Source organism: Halichoerus grypus, chromosome 14 (genome assembly GCF_964656455.1).
Source record: "Halichoerus grypus chromosome 14, mHalGry1.hap1.1, whole genome shotgun sequence".
Taxonomy (NCBI): Eukaryota; Metazoa; Chordata; class Mammalia; order Carnivora; family Phocidae; genus Halichoerus; species Halichoerus grypus.
The window spans coordinates 11,828,238-11,846,653 of record NC_135725.1 but is presented as its reverse complement, the minus strand read 5'-3'; the positions used below and the strand labels follow the sequence as shown (position 1 = coordinate 11,846,653).

The window sequence follows — 18,416 nt, the reverse complement described above, 5'->3', positions numbered from 1 at the left end:
AACTTATCTTAGAGGCTTCCTGTCCCAGAAAGCCCTGGTATTACAAGTTTTCTTTTTGCCAGCATCAGAACATTGTCTGGAAACGTTCCTTCCAGAAGAGCAACGAGTGTCTCTTCTGAAGTTGGTGTCCCCAGTGATAGCAATTCCAGTCTCCCACCGGGGACGGCCTGCTGTTTTATCTGTGGCCACTGATTCTATTTTGGGAGCAATTGGCAGAGCTCCCCTGGGCACCCAGCTACGACAGCGCGGGGGGCAGGCCAGCCAGAGTATAAAGAGGGCATCTCTTCTCCAAACCCACGTCTCAAAATAGTGGTAAGGGCAATTCCAGAAGTTTCTTTTGCCACAGTCCTGGCTCCTTAGTGAGGCTTTCCCCAAGAGGGGTCTTGGCTCAAAGTTTGGGGATGACTCAGCTACGAGAAATCCAGAAGCCAAAGATAGAAGGCCACTTTTACATTCTCAGAGAGCTGGCAGTGGAGAGACTCCTCCTTCAAACAAAAAAACAAACCCAAAACAAAGACCTGAAGAAAGCCCTCGGCGAGGAATTATCCAAGAACTAATATCTCACGGTTCACCAACTGATCTTGTCACTCACTGGGCTAATGAGCCCCCATGAGTCAGGACTCAACTTTTATCCAAGTCCCTAATAAAGGGTAATTCTGTTCTTCTCTGCAACTGGTATCATTTATTTTTAATCTCTCACTCATTCTAGTTGCTGCCTATGAAACAAGAGGTAAGGTGCATGAATGTCCCTTGCATTTTCTAACCGATTATCTATCCTAAGCCTCTGTGTCCTGGCTCGGCAGCACCCAACAGCCCACGGGACTCACTGAAACCAACAAAGGAGCATCAGAACAAGGACAAATGGGCAGGCAGTTGAAAGGTTTTGCCCAAAGCAGGGGCGCGTGGCTGGCTCAGTCGGTAGAGCATGCAACTCTTAATCTCAGGCTCGTGAGTTCAAGACCCACGTGGGTAGAAAGCCTACTTTAAATAAAAAAAAGTTAAGGTTTTGCTAAAAGTTGCATCAGCTATGTGTAGCTACATCGTGTGTATGGATGGATATACATGTATATACATATATATACACTCATATGTATGCATTTAGACTCCTTTACATTTTTGCTATCTTGTAACTCTTGAACACAAAGAAAGCCATCCATTCATTACTTAAGAGACACACAATCATCTGTGCTTCTTCCTGAAGTCACTCCTGTCTCTGGGTCAGATGAGGGTTGGCTCCTATCTGCAGCCCAATTGATTGAGGGAGGTAACAGAGTAAGGATATTTCAAGTAACTTTGCCTTCTTTGAGGGCTCTGTAGTGTATTTACTGATGGGGGTGGGATCCGCTCAAGGTACCTTAAGTAGAAGGTGAACAGCACTACAAGACTGAACCGGAAAGAGTTTCAAGGCATTTTCTTTGTCCGTGCATTTGGCTGGTTGGAATTCTTCACAACAGAAGCAAATCTTTCCTTCGCCTAAATCCACCTTAAGGGGAGAAAGGCAGAACCATAATTTCATTACTGAGAATAAATATGCAGGTGACACATTGGAGCACCAATCCTACAGAATGAGATATGGTGGTGTCTGGATCCATCGGGATAGGCTAGGGTATGCTGTGGACGAGAAGGTTATTTCTTGAATATGCTAATGCCCACTGCAGGTCAGCAGGGTGTTCTGCTCATCTTAGTCCATTAGGAACCCAGGTTGATGAAGCACACACCATTTTAGGATTAATGATCACTGTACCAGAGAGGTGGAGAGCACATGATAAAACGCACGCTGGCACTTAAAGTAAGGTTGCTGGATAAAACATGGGACACCCAGTTAAAAAACTATTTGCTGTTTATTTGAAATTCAGATTTAATTGGGTGCCCTGTGTTTTTACTTGCTAAATCTCGTAATTCTAGCTTAAATCTTCCTCTTGCAAATGACCCTCATCGCTTTAGCTCACACTTCATTGCCAAAGTGAATCTTACAGCCCTACCTAACTCCAAGAGGGCAAGGAAGTTCAGGCTACCATGTGCCCGTGAGAAACACAGGGTATATTTGGTGAACAGTAGCCCTAAACCAGGTAGGCTTAAGGAGATCTCTCAGTTTGACATCTTCAATGTGGTCACAGATTTGAAGTGATAATATCAGTGATGAGTAATCTCTTGTAGTGAAATGTTTTGCAAACTTGCAACCACTTTTCGAAGTCTCCCTTGACTCAAGTTGTGAGAATATGCAACACCTGGTTTTGGCTAATTAAGACCCATAATTTGGGAGCAGAGGTTCATTCTTACTCGCTTTGCCTCTTGAGTTGTTGAAGTTGGCTATTCTATTTTGGTTAAAAGGGAAAGCCATGCCTTTGTCATACCTGTTAAGTAGGCAGCTTTGACCACCCTGGCTGCAAAATTCTTCAGGACTCTTTAAGAATAACTGAACGTCTACAGTGTTAGAGTTACTTAAGAGAGAAAAAGGGTCTTTTTTCTTATTGAATTAAGATTCTTACCTTCTAACCACACTTACTCTCTAGTTACCCTCTAGTAACAAATTTATAGTATTTTTCCAAATTAAGAGAAAATACAGTTCCCTTATAACATAAGTTGATTAGGAAGCAAAGGGAAAAATTTCCACTAAAGATTACATATTTTCTTTGGATGTAAAACATACACACAAAATTTACATACACAAATCTTAAGCATACCATTTGCAGAATTTTAAGCAATGCATACCCCTGTGCACCCCGAACCCATATCAACATACAGAACACAGCATCACCAGAGAAAATTCCATCGTGCCCTTCCCCATCAATCCCTGCCCCCACCCTCCTACAGGCAAATACTTTATTTTTTCCACAAGGATTAGTTTTGCCTCTTCCAAAACTCCATGGATCCTGTAACATTTTTTATTCTCTATCCCTAAACCACATTAAAGGGGTGCACTATTATATCAAACACCGATGCCCAGATTTTGATATAAATTCTGCCTCTGATACAAAGAATTACAACAGCTAGAGTTACCTTGATGGACTCCATCTCTATCCATTCATTTCCACTTGGTTTCTGTCTTTTCCTGATTTGCCCACAGAGACTGTTATCTCAACAACGTCGCCACACCTAGATCCACAATCCGACCCCCAGACATACACAAAAGCAAGACTGTCTGAGTCTGAATTTTTCTTCCACTGTCTCACATTTTTGAAGGCAATCCTGCTGCTAAAATCTACACTAGAGTCTTCCCTTCTAAGGGAAAACTACTGTGGCCATTCAGACAGGATTTCTCTAGGCAGGGTCTGGGGGGGCTGGGTATTTTATTTCCTCTCGGGGATCACTAGCTTTCTCTTAGCCCCTCTTCCATAAATTAATAATAGTCCTTACCCTGGGCTAAATTCAGCAGGTAAGTGTTACTCCTAATGGGCTTCTTCCTTTGAAGTCCAGGTGAGAACCCCCTGATTTAATACTAACAGTACTATTTAGTAGTTACAAATAAGCAGCCATCAAGTTGCTCCATTCTGCTCATGTACCCAAGGCCCTCTTCTTCCCAAACACCAACCACGCTCACTTTTCTCAACACCATGCAGTGCAGGTTTCCATTTCTTGTACTTAGATAAGCTTCAAAATCTTACCTAAGGATTCTGCCTCCTGCAGGTAATATCCAGTGTCATCTTACAAAGTACTCCCCTCCCACTCGAGTCCATTCTTGGTAAAAGGCGTTCAGTTAAGAGAGAAAAAGGCCTGTGTGGGCCACACATACACACAGCGGCATTATTTACACACAACCAGACTTGTATGTACCTGGAAACCTCAGCTATCTGGAACTTCCAGGCTGAACTGGTCCAGATGCAACAACTTTCCAGATGGGTGAAGGTTAATCTCTTTACACAAGGCTTTTAGAAAGTTAAATCATTATCCAAATAAAAATGAATATCAGTGGCTGTGCCCAGCTGACATGGGAGCCCTGAGGCTCTGTACAAAATGGTACCAGGAAATGGCACGTTTTGGATTTCTTGTTCTTTCTGTTCCTGACCCTTCACCTCCCTTCTTAATCCCGGCTCTGCCCCAATATTTCTGCAAAGTTATTCCAACTTCTCTTCGATCTCTTAACCATCCACAAACAACCTTGTTCAAGCCCCTACATGAAAACCATCCACCCTTCCACCCTGATACTATTCCCTGACACCACCAGGCCCTCCCCGCCCTTTTCTCATCACCAGGATTATGGTTCTCAACACCGGCTGCTCATTAGCATCTTCTAGGAAGCTTTCAAAAAAGGAGGACACCTTCTCTTGCAATGAGGGAACTGCAAGCTAACATAACGAGGAGCTCTCACACCAGCCCCATCAGACTGACGAACACTAGAGAGAAATGCTTGCAGTTGGCAAAGGGTCACTGGTAGAAAAGTAAGTTGAACCTTTTAATAAAGGAACCGGCCATATATTTTAAATTGGAAATACTTATTCCCCAGCCACTTTGGGAAACTGTTTAGCAGTTTCTTATAAAGTTACACAGACCTACTTTTACCATGTGACTGAGCAATCCCACACTTCTTTATTTACTCAAGAGAAATGAGAAGGGGCCCACAAGAAAAGCCACAACTCTACAAAAATGTTTACAAGAGCTCTGTTAATAATACCCCCAAACTGGAAACAATGGAAATGTCCATCAACAGGAGAGTGGATTAAACAAAATGTGATATTTTTATCCAATGTAATCCTGACGTGCAAAAAGAAAAAAAAAAAAGCAACTGACACAACACAAAATCATGGATGAATCTCAAAATTGTTGTGCTGAGCAAAATAAGACAGAGACAAAAAGGTACATACCCTATGACTCCATTTGGGTGAAATGCAAGAACAGACAAAACTAATGTTCTAGATCTTGTTTGGGGTGTATACATGAGTATGTTCATTTGTCAAGATGAATGTATACATTGGTCAAAACTCAAGGAACTGCACACTTCAGGTCTGTGCATTTCACTGTAAATTTTACCTCCATTTAAAAAAATGGATAGAGTCACCAAAGGGTTGAATGTGGAATTTTTTTTTTAATTTTTTTATTGTTATGTTAATCCCCATACATTACATCATTAGTTTTAGATATAGTGTTCCATGATTCATTGTTTGTGCATAACACCCAGTGCTCCATGCAGAACGTGCCCTCCTCAATACCCATCACCAGGCTAACCCATCCTCCCAACCCCCTCCCCTCTAGAACCCTCAGTTTGTTTTTCAGAGTGAATGTGGAATTTTTTTTAAAAAATGAGACAAACAGAAGAAAAACTACAGCTTCCCCACCAGGAACAATGTCCGACCTGGGAGCTTCCTCCGACTGGCGAAAATCCAATCGGCCAGGGGGATGTTCAGGATGGTATGCGTTGCTACATTGTTTTTATCGGCCAAAACCCAAACCACCACAGACCACAAGGCAATAGAGAACTAACCTCTTCGAAACAAAGACGAGTGTTAGACCTGTAAGTGAGAAACACAGTATGTAGGGGAGTGGATAAATACATCCCATTTTTGGAAAATAAATCACGATGAGGTCCACTCCCTATGTATTTATGTGAGATAATGTGAACACATGGAGGGAGACCCCCCGGCTTGTTAGCAGGGATTTGGGATGACTAGCATGGTGGAGAGGGAATGAGGAAGAGTGTCCCCTCCCCCAAAAAGATTTCATTGGTCAAATAGCCTCCCTAATGAAAAACAACAATTATAATACGGTCCCACTGATGGAAATCGTGTGTTTTTATGCATATAAAGAGGTGCCCCAAAAATCCGCCAAACAGTTAACTGTGCTTACCCAGAAGAGTGAGACTTTTTTTAAGTTCTGTCCTATACTTTTATGACTTGCCCAAATTTTTACAGTTTTATAATCAGATACAATCACAGAATTGGTTTTGTGGTGGGGAAAAAAGGTTTAATTAAAAATACACTTAAAATATAAAAAGATACAGATGCCTAGACCCACCCCTGACCAGGCCAACTGAGAATCTTTGGGAATGTGGCCCCAGTTAGGGGATTCTTTACAAAGTTCCCCCAGGTGAGTCTAATGGGCACCCAGGGTAGAGAACCACAGAATTTCTCAGAAAAGTCCATTAACTATACCCTTGACCCCTTGCAATCTGGCTTCTGCTTTTCCAAGAGCTACCAAGGCTCATTTCCCACCACTGCCCTCTGAGTACTCTCCTCTCTCGGGCTCTACCCACTCTCCTTATCTATTCATCATTCAAGGTCCATCTCAAATACCTATATTCCTTATCTTCCCCCGGATACAAGCCCTTCTTTTCTGCATGCCCCGGGCGCCGTGTCTCACTCTGACGGCCAAACCCAGTGGATCTACCTGTAGCTGGGCACGTATTCATTCCCTCCACAAACACCACTCAAGCATTTGCCGTGTTTATCCTGTTCCTCTTGCATGTGATAAACTTCTAGGTCAGGAACGAGGTCTGACTTTCCTTTCTACTCTCCGCAGCCTCTAAGCAGTGTCTTGACATAAGAGATGCTACAATTTCGCCAAACTGTCTTTCCAGATACTGGGACTTACCACTTTCAGCCTGTGTCTGGTCTCTTTGCCCCTTCTAATTTGCTGTGTGATTAGTAATTGGAAAACCAAGCTTGGTTCAACTTCCCCCACCCTGGGAACTCTGTATGTGAAGGAGTGGGAGGCAGTGCAGGGGGACCATTGGGAACTCCCAAATTAATAGAGAAGCTGACATTGCCCTTGGGGAGATCCCAGCTCAGAAGAACAGAGAAGACAGGTGTATGAATGTCTCTAGTCCAAAAAATGAAAAGGATAAATGCCTGAGAGAGATACATATAGGACATTTTAGAAGATTATCTTTCCTGGGGGTTCACGGATTGTTTCCTGAAGGAGGTAATCTTTGAATGGGTCTGTAAAGGACTGATATCATTTGGAGGAACAAGGACTGAAGGATAGTGAATTTGGGGGGGGCGAGAGAAGGTGTTGTTAAAAGTATGAAAGTAGGGCAATGCCAGGCAAGCTTTGGAGCAATGACAGGGTGAGCTGCCTCCGGGAGCGGGCAGGATGAGGGCGAACTGCAGAGGGCCTTAAAAACCAGAAAAGGCTGGGATCCCGTAATGTACGGTTAATAACCAATGGGGTGACAAAATCATAAAACTTGTAAAGCAGTGTTAGAAAGAGCAATGGGTTTGTGGTGAGTCCCTGAGGAGTCTTCCTAATGGGGAAGGCCCGGGCTTTATCACAGCCAGGAAGGTGGGGGAGCTGTTTAATATGGATAGAGTTTCAGTTTTGCAACAAGAAAAATGTTCTGGAGATTGGTTGCACAACAATGTGAATGTCCTTCAACTACTAAACTTAACTCTTAAAAATGAAGATGGCACATTTTATGCTACTACATGCATTTTACCAGTCAAAAAATTAAAAGAAAATATTCGGAGATTGTGCAGGTCCATAACCTCTTAACCACAATTCTGAAATTCAAAAAGCCCCGAAAACCAGACGTTGTGATTACAACCTGCTGCCCCAGAGTCCAGTGGGGAGCTTGCTACAGCGTTAAGTAACGTATGCATCAAGTTTATCTTCTCAAAATCGGGGAAACTCTGAATGCTGAAACACAGCCAGCCTCCAGAGATTTTGGAGAAAGGACTGCTGACCTGTATTCTGATCATCTCCGCTTTCCCTCTTCGGATGAGAGCAGACCGATATTGCTTGTGGACACCTGACCGATCCATTCCCTAACTAACGACGCGCTATCTTACTGTGGCTCTGGGGCTCTCCTAGCTGGTCCCTGCTTTGGAAAAGAAATACCTGAAGTCGGTCAGGGGACATGGGAAAACGAAACAAAGGGTGGGCTTCACTCGAGGGAGCTTGCCGGGCACACACTGTGCGCACCCTACCCCCCGCCCGCCCCCCGGGAAAGCCAGGGTCCGTGCAGGCACGCAACGATGGTTTAGGACAACTTACCAGATCACACCTGGGCACGCTGGACACAAACTGGGCCCCCTGGCAGCCGAGGATAAATCCAGCTAGATTTAAGAGGACACACACCACAGAGAGCAGCACAAAGAGATTCACCTGAAGTGGCAGGAAAAGAGGCCATTAGAAAAGACAATAGCTAAAATCAGAGTTTTGTCTGAGTAAAAAGAAAAAAAAAAATTCATATTCTCTTCCTAGAGGGCACACATTTTTTTTTAAAAAAGTCCGAACCATGTTTTCAATGTACCAACCTTTTGTTCACGTTGTAGAATTTTTAAACTGTGTTGAGGAAGACCACAGACTCTCAAGTCTTCTCAATAATTTCAAGTCCCTAATTTTTTTTCTCTCTTTGCATCTAAGGAAGTTCTGACTCCCTCAGCGCTGATCTGTCCCTTGCATGAAGCCCTGGCCAGTTCCTCCTTGAGCCGTTGCTATTTTTTTCTGAGTTTTGCAGGATCAATGGTAAGTAGACAAATGGAGAATTCTAGCATGTGAGTGGAACCCAGGAAAATCAGAGCACTCAGAGCCCTTACTGGACAGAAGTGACAGTGTACAAGTAAAAACAAAGCTAAGTCTTTTCTCAGTTCCAAATAGTGTAGGTATTAAAGAATAAGTCCACAGTGATCTTCTATATATTTTTCTCCAAAGCTAAATGTTCCAAATGTGACACTAAATAATTCAGAATTAATAGAAATCAACCAAAAAGCCAGATTTTACTTAGTACCAATGAGGGACTACTACAGCTTTTCAACCTGAGAACTATATTTATTATCAAAATCAAATCTTATCGCAAATATAAAAGATTGAAGCTAATGATGATCCGCGTTAGAACCAAGCATCAGTTCGGGTAGCAAATGCCAGAGTTGGGCTGGTGAGTGAGTTCGCATATGAACTCTAGTTTGGAAAGTTTGTTTTTTGTTGCTGGTATTCCAAGAAGCTTGAAAACGTCTCCCCTAAACCCATGTAATGAGTCAATACTTAATATCACATGATGCCCCTCTCCCTAAGAGGAATTCTTTCTGCCTCTCCAGGAGTAGTCAGGCCTGCTTCTCTCCTTGTTTTGTTAATCTGTAAAAGGACTATGCACTCTGTCATCAAATCTTGGGGGAAATGCTGGCCGAAGCTGCTGTGTTACTGTTTCTCCTGATTCGTCAGTGTCTGTAGGGCTTAACTGGATCAGCAGAGAGCACAGCCCCCTTGAGCACTCTGTCAGTCATTATCATGTCAAAGCTTTGGAAAATGAGGACGCAAAGTTGGCCAAATGAGGATGCAAAGTTGGCCACGGACAGAACATGATCTTCTTACCTGGGCTGCCCCTATGCACTGGCAGCAGCTACTCCAAGAGACCTAATACATCTGGAATCTTCACACCCAGCAACACAATTGTTATTACTATGGGGAAGTCTAACTTCCCTTTGAAAAGTATCTTTTCATGCAATACCAGATGCCTTGAAAAGAAAGTGTGGTTACAATCCTTATGCCCACCAGCACATCATAAACCTTCGTAACTTTGGGGCCCCCGTGGTTGGCTCAGTCGGTTGAGCGCAACTCTTGGTTTCAGCTCAGGTCATGATCTCAGGGTCTTGAGATCAAGCCCCACACGGGGCTCTGTGCTCAGCACAGAGTCTGCTTCTCCCTCTCCCTCTGCTCCTCCCCTGCTCTCTCTCTGTCTCTCAAATAAATAAATAAAATCTTTTAAAATAAATAATAAATCTTCGTAACTAAAAATTAGCAGCATCAGATATAGAATGAGTGAGGGTTCATTACTTCCAGCACTGGTCCCCAAATCTCTTTATTAAAATCTTCAATCCAACTCATTAAATGACACTGTTAAGAAAACCAATAGGCAAGCCACAGACTGGGAGAAAATCTTTCATGCATATATTAAACAAAGAACCTTTATCCAGGATATAGAAATAACTCCTCAATTCAATAAAAAAAAAAAAAACCAGACAACACAAAAAAATCAGGCAAAAGACTTGAACAAGATATTTCACAAAGGAAGATATAGGAATGGCCAATAAGCCCATGAAAAGTTACTCAAAATCATTAGTCATCACGAATGCAAATTAAAACCACAGTGAGATACCACTTCACATCAACTAGAATGGTTAAAATTAGGAAGAATGACAACATCAAGTGTTGGTGAGGATGAGGAGCACACAGACTCTCCCGCATTGCTTGTCTGAGTATAAAATGGTTCTGCCACTTCTTAAAAACTAAATATAAATCTTCCATGCCAAAGAATTCCAAATACCATTGACTCTTGTACAATGCAGGGCTGAGGGGTGTCAACCCCCAACCCCGGCATGCAGTGCAAAATCGGAGTATGACTTCTGACTGCCTATAAACTTAACTATTAATAGTCTATTATTGACCAGAAGCTTTGCCGATAACAGTCGATTAACCCATATTTTGCATGTTATATGTATTATATACTGCATTCTTACAACAAAGTAAGCTAGAGAAAAGAACATGTTACTAAGAAAATCATAAGGAAGAGAAAATATATTTACAATACTGTACTATATTTATTAGAAACAAAATCTGGGGCGCCTGGGTGGCTCAGTCGGTTGAGCGTCTGCCTTTGGCTTGGGTCATGATCCCAGAATCCTGGGATGAAGCCCAACATCTGGCTCCCTGCTGAGTGGGGAGTCTACCTCTCCCTCTCCCTCTGTGTGCTCTCTCTCTCTCTCTCTCTCAAATAAATAAATCTAAAAAAAAGAATAGAAAAAAGAAAAGATCTGCATTTAAATGGACCCACGCAGTTCAAATCCCTGTTGTTCAAAGGTCAACTGTGATTTATGGAGATACTCCACCCTTGACTCCCTACTCCTTAAGTATGGGTTGTACCAGGTGAGTTCCTTCCAAAGAATACAGTATAGAAAGGAGAGGGGGAGTAATCTTCTGGTAGAGAAACTTGACAAACTTGACATCAACCAGAGGACCAAGGTTAATATCGCTGATAAGTCATGTGGACGGCGTGTACCCTTGATATGATGTGATGAAAATGGCATTTTACCTCCGTGTTCTTCCTCTACCAAACCGATAATAACCTCAGTCTAATCATAAGAAAAAGATCAGACAATCCCAACTGAAGTCCATGCTGCAAAATACCTGACAAGTACTCCTCAAAATGGTCAAGGTCCTCAAAAACAAGAGAAGTCTGAAAAACTGTCACAGCCAAGTGGAGCCTAAGGAGACATGACAAGCAAACGTAATGTGGTCTCTTAGGCTGGAATAATGGACAGAAAAAGAACATTAGATATAAACTAAGAGAATCTGAAAAGTATGGATTTTAGTTGATAATAATGTATCAATATTGGTTCGTTAGTTGTGACAAATGTACTATGTACTATATTAAGATGTCAATGATGGGGAAATAGTATGGCATATACAGAACCTCTCTTTATTATCTTTGAAATACTTCCATAAATCTAAAATTATTCTACAGTAAAACGTGTATTTAAAAACTGCAAAAAAAAAATCTGAATATACGCCTACCTTAAGACCTGCTATTCCACTCCTAGGAATAAACCCAGAGAAATAAGCGCAGTTACCCACAAAAAGACTTACAGAGAAATGTTTATAGCAGTTTTATGCATACTAGACCAAAAATGAAAATAACTCAAAATATCCAACAGCAGGAGAATAGGTAAACAAACTGTGGTATTTTCGGGGCGCCAGGGTGGCTCAGTCGTCAAGTGTCTGCCTTCGGCTCAGGTCATGGTCCCAGGGTCCTGGGATCGAGCCCCACATCGGGCTCCCTGCTCGGTAGGAAGCCTGCTTCTCCCTCTCCCACTCTCCCTGCTTGTGTTCCCTCTCTCGCTCTATCTCTCTTCATCAAATAAATGAATAAAATCTTTAAAAAAAAATTTGTGGTATTTTCAAACAATGGAATACTTCCAGCAATAAAAAGGAACACACTACTGATATACAACAACACAAAGAAGTTCAAAGACGTTGAGTGAAGTAAGCCAGATATTATATGATTCCACTTACATGAAGTTCAAGAATAGATAAAAATAATCATGGTGATAGAAATCAGAAGAGTGGTGCCTATCTGGTGGGGGGAAGGGACTGACTGGGAAGAAAGAAGAGAATTTTCTGAAATGATAGCAATGTTCCATATCTTGTTTGGGATGTTGGCTACGTCAGTACATCCAATTCTCAAAACTTAGCTAACTGAACACTTTTGATCAGGGATTTATATAAATTATATTTACTATATTAAAAAGAAAGTAAGAAAGACAATTCTGAATCCATCTGCCAAGACAGGAGTGTGAGATCATACAATGAATGGGGCTATTTCTTGAATGTCAGAATAACAAACAAGCTTAGAGAATGCTCCAGAGGTTAACTGCCTGGTAGACGTAGCTTCTCTCCCGCACTGGATGGGCTGCCAATGCGAAGTCAAAGTCAGATCACCAGAACGCCAACCCCAGAATGAGGACACAGCCAAGGCACGTAGGCGGTGTACAAAGTCACCATGCACTGTCCCCCAAACTTATTCCTTCGTGTGGCTTTTTTATGACTATCATTAAAACTCTGGCCAAGCTTATTGGCTATTTGGTCATTTGAATTATTCTAGTGTAGACAACGGCAGCATGTATCAGACATGGGGGCTATTAGGATACCAACCATGTCTCCTTCAGAGGCTGGATCAGGTTCAATGGGTGTACAAAATTGGAGTTATAAGGGACCCACTTAGGATTTACAGGGACTTTCAGGATAGACCTCTCTGGCTTTAACCTAGTTAAACTCGTATAACTTCCAAGACCCAAATTTCCATCCCACTCATCACCAGGGGGTGTCCTCCCAAACAGAAGGCAGTAAAACATCAGCTACTAAGGAGGAACATGATGGTCACAAAGTCCACTCAGCTCTATCAGCAAAGGGGAAGAATTTCTTACATTTTTTATATTGTCATCATTCTTGCCTTTAAAAAAATCATTGCAGGTGATCTGAATTTCTCTTTCTGGCAAGCACCTGAATTTGGAATCAAGACACCTGGTTCAAAATCAGGCTTTCTCCCTCGTTTGCTGTGATATTTTAAGCAACCTCGGTGAGACTCACTTTTCTCATCAAACAGGTCTATATTCCTAGCCACCTCACAAGAATAATGAGAGATTCACACAAAATGACATACATAAAAGTCCTTTGCATGCTGCAAAATACTATGCAATCGGTTTTATTATTAATAATAATAGGCACTTCCTCTTCGGGGGAGCAGCTTGTTATTACAAAATGAATTTCACAAAATGAATTTCACCATTTTGTTCTTAACACTGTGTGCCTGAGTTAATGGCAGCTGGAAGAGGTACTCTAATTGTAAGAATAATCTGCAGGTATACTGTTTCCAAAACTTCTCTAAAAAGAATTCTTCCTGCGGCCTGCAGGTAAGTTCCTACGGGAACTCACTCCATGCTGACCACTGACACTTGTGTGCAAGAGATCTCCTGATCTTCTCTCCTGCGCTCTTCCCAAGGAGGCTGGCCTACGAAGACTGTATCCATGGGGCCCCTTTGCCCTCTTGTCTTAAGTGAAGTTCAGCCACTGGGGAGCCCTGGCAGAAGATTGGAGGGAGGGAGGAGAGTGAGTTTGGGCTAGTTATTCTATAGGTTCCTTCTCTGTAGCCTCAGGCTGGCTGTGTCCCTTAATAGAAAGCCACAGTTTCTTTCAAGGGGTCCTCTGTACCTGACCCCGAATTCCAGATTCCGGTCAGGCCTAGGGACAGTCCTCACTTCACTGTTCCCTACACCTTGCGCATTCCTTTGTGAACAAGCCCTTTATTAACCTCTTCTCAAGATATAATTTTCTTGTTATCTGTGCCCTGCCAGGACCTTGACTGATACATCGTCTCTATAAATTTCTTCCTCATATTTGACCTAATTTTTTTCTGATCTTTCAGCTTCGTTCCTATCGTTCTCAACTCACAGTCATCACCACCTGCCCAGCGAAGGGAACACCATGGATTACATACAGTTCCGGAATTCTACCGAGACCAACTCATCACTGGGATTTACCATCAAGAAACGGAAAAGCCCAGAGTCAATTCAGAAATGTCTTTCTAGAACTTGGATTTTAGACATGAAAGACAGTGGGACCCAAAAAGTGAAGGGCTTGCCCTCTGTAACTGGCACTCTGGGGCTTTTAAGGGTAAGGTGCAAAATCCAAGATCCAAAGAGCTGGTCTTCTCCCAGGGACAGGCAACGTGAGTGACGCCTTTTATGCTTTTGGTTTTACTGTTACGAACTTGAGCCGGGAGTATTTTGATACGTATATACCAGGTAGCTTGATGCAAAGGCATTATGTTCTTCATAATGGAATTCACCTCCACTCTGATCTCTTGCAATTGTGCCCCCAGTTCTTTCCAGGTCTCAATTAAATGACCTAACAAAAGAATGTTTCGAGAACCTGAGGCCACCAAGAAGGAACATCACCTTCAATTTGCCCGTTTCTACCTGCTAAAAATTTCTCATAATCCCCATCACATAATATCATTAAATAATTATGCCTCTCACAGCTTGGTATTGTTGACTATCTTTTTTGGTACAAGATTTCATTCCCTAAATAGGTTGACCATTCCCTACTGTCTAAGGACTTGTATTTTGCTGCTTCTTCCCTACTACTCCAAACTCAAGACGCAACTGAAACTCGCTTAGGCATGTTTAAATAAATAAATAGTTCCAGAGATCGTGTGAAGGTAGTGTGGTTAAAAATGAGAGGTTTAATATGGTGGAGTGAACATAAGCATTTAGTGCTACCAATTCCTAAAAACCCATTACAACCGCAGCAAAGGAAAAGTTTTAAATAGAGAAATCCATAAGGACAGGAAAACGGCATCAAAATTTTAAAAGCTGGAAAGCCAATGGGCCGGTGTGAACTGGATGCAGGGGTGCTGAGAAGAGACTCCTACGATAGCAGGGAGGGAAGCCAAAACCACAGGATCCTCTGCTCAGACTCTCCAAATGTTCAGAAATGGGCAATCGCGGTGAAAGTGAGTCTCAAATCAGGACTGGCTGAGGGTCTAAGAAGCGGTTAGAAATTGGTACAACCACTCTGAAGAAGAATGGCACTTACTCTTTCTAACAAAATTCAACATATACCGCCCCTGTGACTCAGCAATTCACTTCTAGGCATATGCGCAAGACAAATTAATGCATATGTCCCCAAAAAGACACACCCAGGCATGTCAGAGCACTGGTTCATAATAGCCCCAAACTGGAAACAACCCAAATGTCCAAGAATAGGAGAATGGATGAACAAATCAGAGGACGCTCATCAAGGGAATAAAACTTAGTGCTGTGGCCTGAATGTCTGTGTCTCCCCAAAATACATTTGTTGAGAGCCTAACTCCAAGATGTTGGCGTCGGGAGGTGGTGCCTCTGTGCGGGGATTAGGTCATGAGGGTGGAGCCGTATGAATGGGATTAGTGAATCTGTGTGTGTGTGTGTGTGTGTGTGTGTGTGTGAGAGAGAGAGACAGAGAGAGAGAGCGCGCGCGCCCCCCCCACTTCCCTTTAAATATCAAAAGCTCACCAAATTCTCTCCTCATGAAGAGAAACCTCTCAAAAACTTCCAATTTAAAAAACACTACAAAAATGTAGAATCATGAGCAAAGTTATAGGAGCACAGCATACAGGGAACGGGGGAAAGGACCCCATGGTAAGGCAGAATTTCTTCTTCATAAGCAAGGAGCCTCAAAAGTACCCCTAAGATTTGTACATTTTTTTTAAAGATTTTATGTATTTATTTGACAGAGAGAGACACAGCGAGGGAGGGAAAACAAGCAGGGGGAGTGGGAGAGGGAGAAGCAGGCTCCCCGCTGAGCAGGGAGCCCGATGCAGGGCTTGATCCCAGGACCCTGAGATCATAACCTGAGCCAAAGGCAGACGCTTAACGACTGAGCCACCCAGGTGCCCCAGATTTGTACATTTTCACCAGGAATTAGCAACTCTCAGTTATAAGTGCTTTAACCGAGGTTATAAGCTCACCTCGAAGCTGTGTCCCAAACTGATGACAATTTGTCTTACTCTGGTGGGGATGGGAAGAAGCCTTTCGCACCTATTGAGAAAGGGACTGGAAATAAATGTTGTTACATTTTAAACACTTTATAAAAAGAGAATCTGGGGACAGCCATAATGTGAATAAATCTGATACCTAAATATCTCTGAGAGGAAAGGGAGACAGCTGGTTCCATTCATAGCAACGGGCCTGTGTTTGGCTTGTTGGCAAAGAGAACATTCTGGATGTTGGTAAAATATCTGCCAAGCTTCTGGAAGAAGTTTAAAGGATGTCAAGGAAGTGAAGCCCCAGAGTAGGTTCTTTTGGGATCCAAGGATTAAAGGCATACAGGCAAACCAAGTCAGTGCACGTGTGCACTCCTGAAATAGGTATAAAGCAGCAAGAGTCTGGGCTTTGAGAGTGGCTGTGATTTGTTATGTTTTATTGGTTGCCATGGTGCTGGGTGGTCAATCTTAACATTCATTTTGCTAACCTAGTTCAGAAAAGTATTCCTTTGGTGTCTTCAATCTTTTGTCCAGTGTCTGTATGCTGTGCTCCGATAACTTTGCTCATGATTCTACATTTTTGTATTAAAATGCTTCCCCAAACTGAATTAAAATGTTAAATGTTAAGAGCTAACTAAACAGTTACATTAACTGTCAAAGGTCCTATGACATTCGTCTTATTAACCAGTGACTAATCAGTGGTTTGGAGCTTGGACTCCCTGGCTCTGAGGACATAAATGTTAAAACATTGGTTAGATTCCCAGCTTGATCCCATAGTGTTCTTGTTTCAATGGGAAAATATAACCTAAATTCTAAGGACTGGGTGCTTTGTTCTTCTACCCACTCACTCCCCCACCTACACTCCTACTTCCTTTGAAATCATGGGACAGGAGTCCCAACCCTTCCCATCTTCTTTCCCTAGAAAGTGGTAGCTCCCACCAGAAGCACTGGTGGTAGCTATTTTCATGCAAGCAGTGATAGTAAATCCAGTGTTTGCCTTTCAGATCTGTTCTGTATATGTTCCAGAATATTATTAAGAATGCATGATATCGGGGCGCCTGGGTGGCTCAGTCATTAAGCGTCTGCCTTCGGCTCAGGTCATGATCCCAGGGTCCTGGGATCAAGCCCCGCATCGGGCTCCCTGCTCCGCGGGAGGCCTGCTTCTCCCTCTCCCACTCACCCTGCTTGTGTTCCCTCTCTCGCTGTGTCTCTCTCTGTCAAATAAATAAATAAAATCTTAAAAAAAAAAGAATGCATGATATCTCCATGTAGTGTTTATCATAAAGAATTGGCTTTCTTTCTTTTGTTAATTGATTGACTAATGGATTCCTCCATCCACTCATTCAGTATAATTTAAGACCATCTATGTCTTTGTGTCTTTGGTTCAGATTTTGTGCCCTACCTAGGCGGGCCTTAGGAACTTTTTGACAAATAGAATGCAACAGACATCCAAGGTTGGATCCTAGGAAGCCTGGCGCACCCTCCCCACTCCACCCACCCCCCACCCCACCCTACTTCCCACCCTACCCCATCCCCTGGGCCCTTGGATCACCATTCTGAGACACTCCCTTGCAGAATCCAACCACCATGCTGGGCAGCTGTTATGTGGGGAAGTCACACATTCATGCTCTAGTCAACAGCCCTTGCTGAGCTTCCCACTGTACCATTTATAAATATATACCAAAATATTTGAGGATGAAATGTTGTCAAGGCTGTTATTTATTTCAACACAATCCAGTGGCAGGAGAAAGAGAAGAGAAACGGTCAGGCGTGTAGATGAGACAAGTCTAAATTTGTGTCAGTGATTATAATAGCTGGGTTGTGGGTACCAGATGAGCTGTTTTATTTCTCTCAGATTAGGGGCATATTTGAAATTGAATGAAGGGAAGGTGGAGGAGTAGGACAAAAGGAAATGGGGAAGGGGAGAAGATAAAGGAGAGGGAGGAGGAAAGGGAGAAATAAACCAATTGGACTCATGTCTTCACAAAGTCAATCCCTGGGAAAAAAGTGGCAGGAAGAGTGTTCTAGAACAGAAAAGACTAAAGAGACAGAATAATCTAATGAAATGACTGAACCTTGACTGGGTGATGGATTGAAAAAAAAAAAAGCTAGTCTACACAGGTATAATTTTTGATAATACATCAAACTGTACACTTACACATACACTTACACAATACAGAAATATTCACAGATCATACTTCAGTTAAAAGCTTTTGATTAAGAAAAAGTTATACAACATTTTGGAGTAACTGGGGAAAAGTTAAAATGGGCTGAATATTACCTGGCATTAGGAAATTACCAATGACTTTCTTAGTTGTGACAATGTTATTATTGTGAGGTAGAAGAATGTCTTATTTTTAGGAAACGCCTCATAAAGTATATAGGAGTGATGTACCATAAGTCTAAGACTTTGAAAAATGAAGAAACAAAAAGGCAAAAATTCAAGAGATCCAACATCTATCTATTA

General features: G+C 42.4%; 1 protein-coding gene across 1 annotated transcript in view; it reads right to left on the bottom strand.

The window, feature by feature from the left end:
* The window catches only part of ENTREP1 (endosomal transmembrane epsin interactor 1), a 56,501-nt gene that overhangs the window by 13,391 nt on the left and 24,694 nt on the right, over window positions 1–18,416 (bottom strand). Inside the window, exons 3-4 of the mRNA XM_078062188.1 lie at window positions 7,927–8,037; window positions 1,355–1,483 (exon numbers count right to left, since the gene is read on the bottom strand). Coding sequence (XP_077918314.1) covers window positions 1,355–1,483; window positions 7,927–8,037 — 240 coding nt within the window. The remainder of the gene's footprint in view (window positions 1–1,354; window positions 1,484–7,926; window positions 8,038–18,416) is intronic.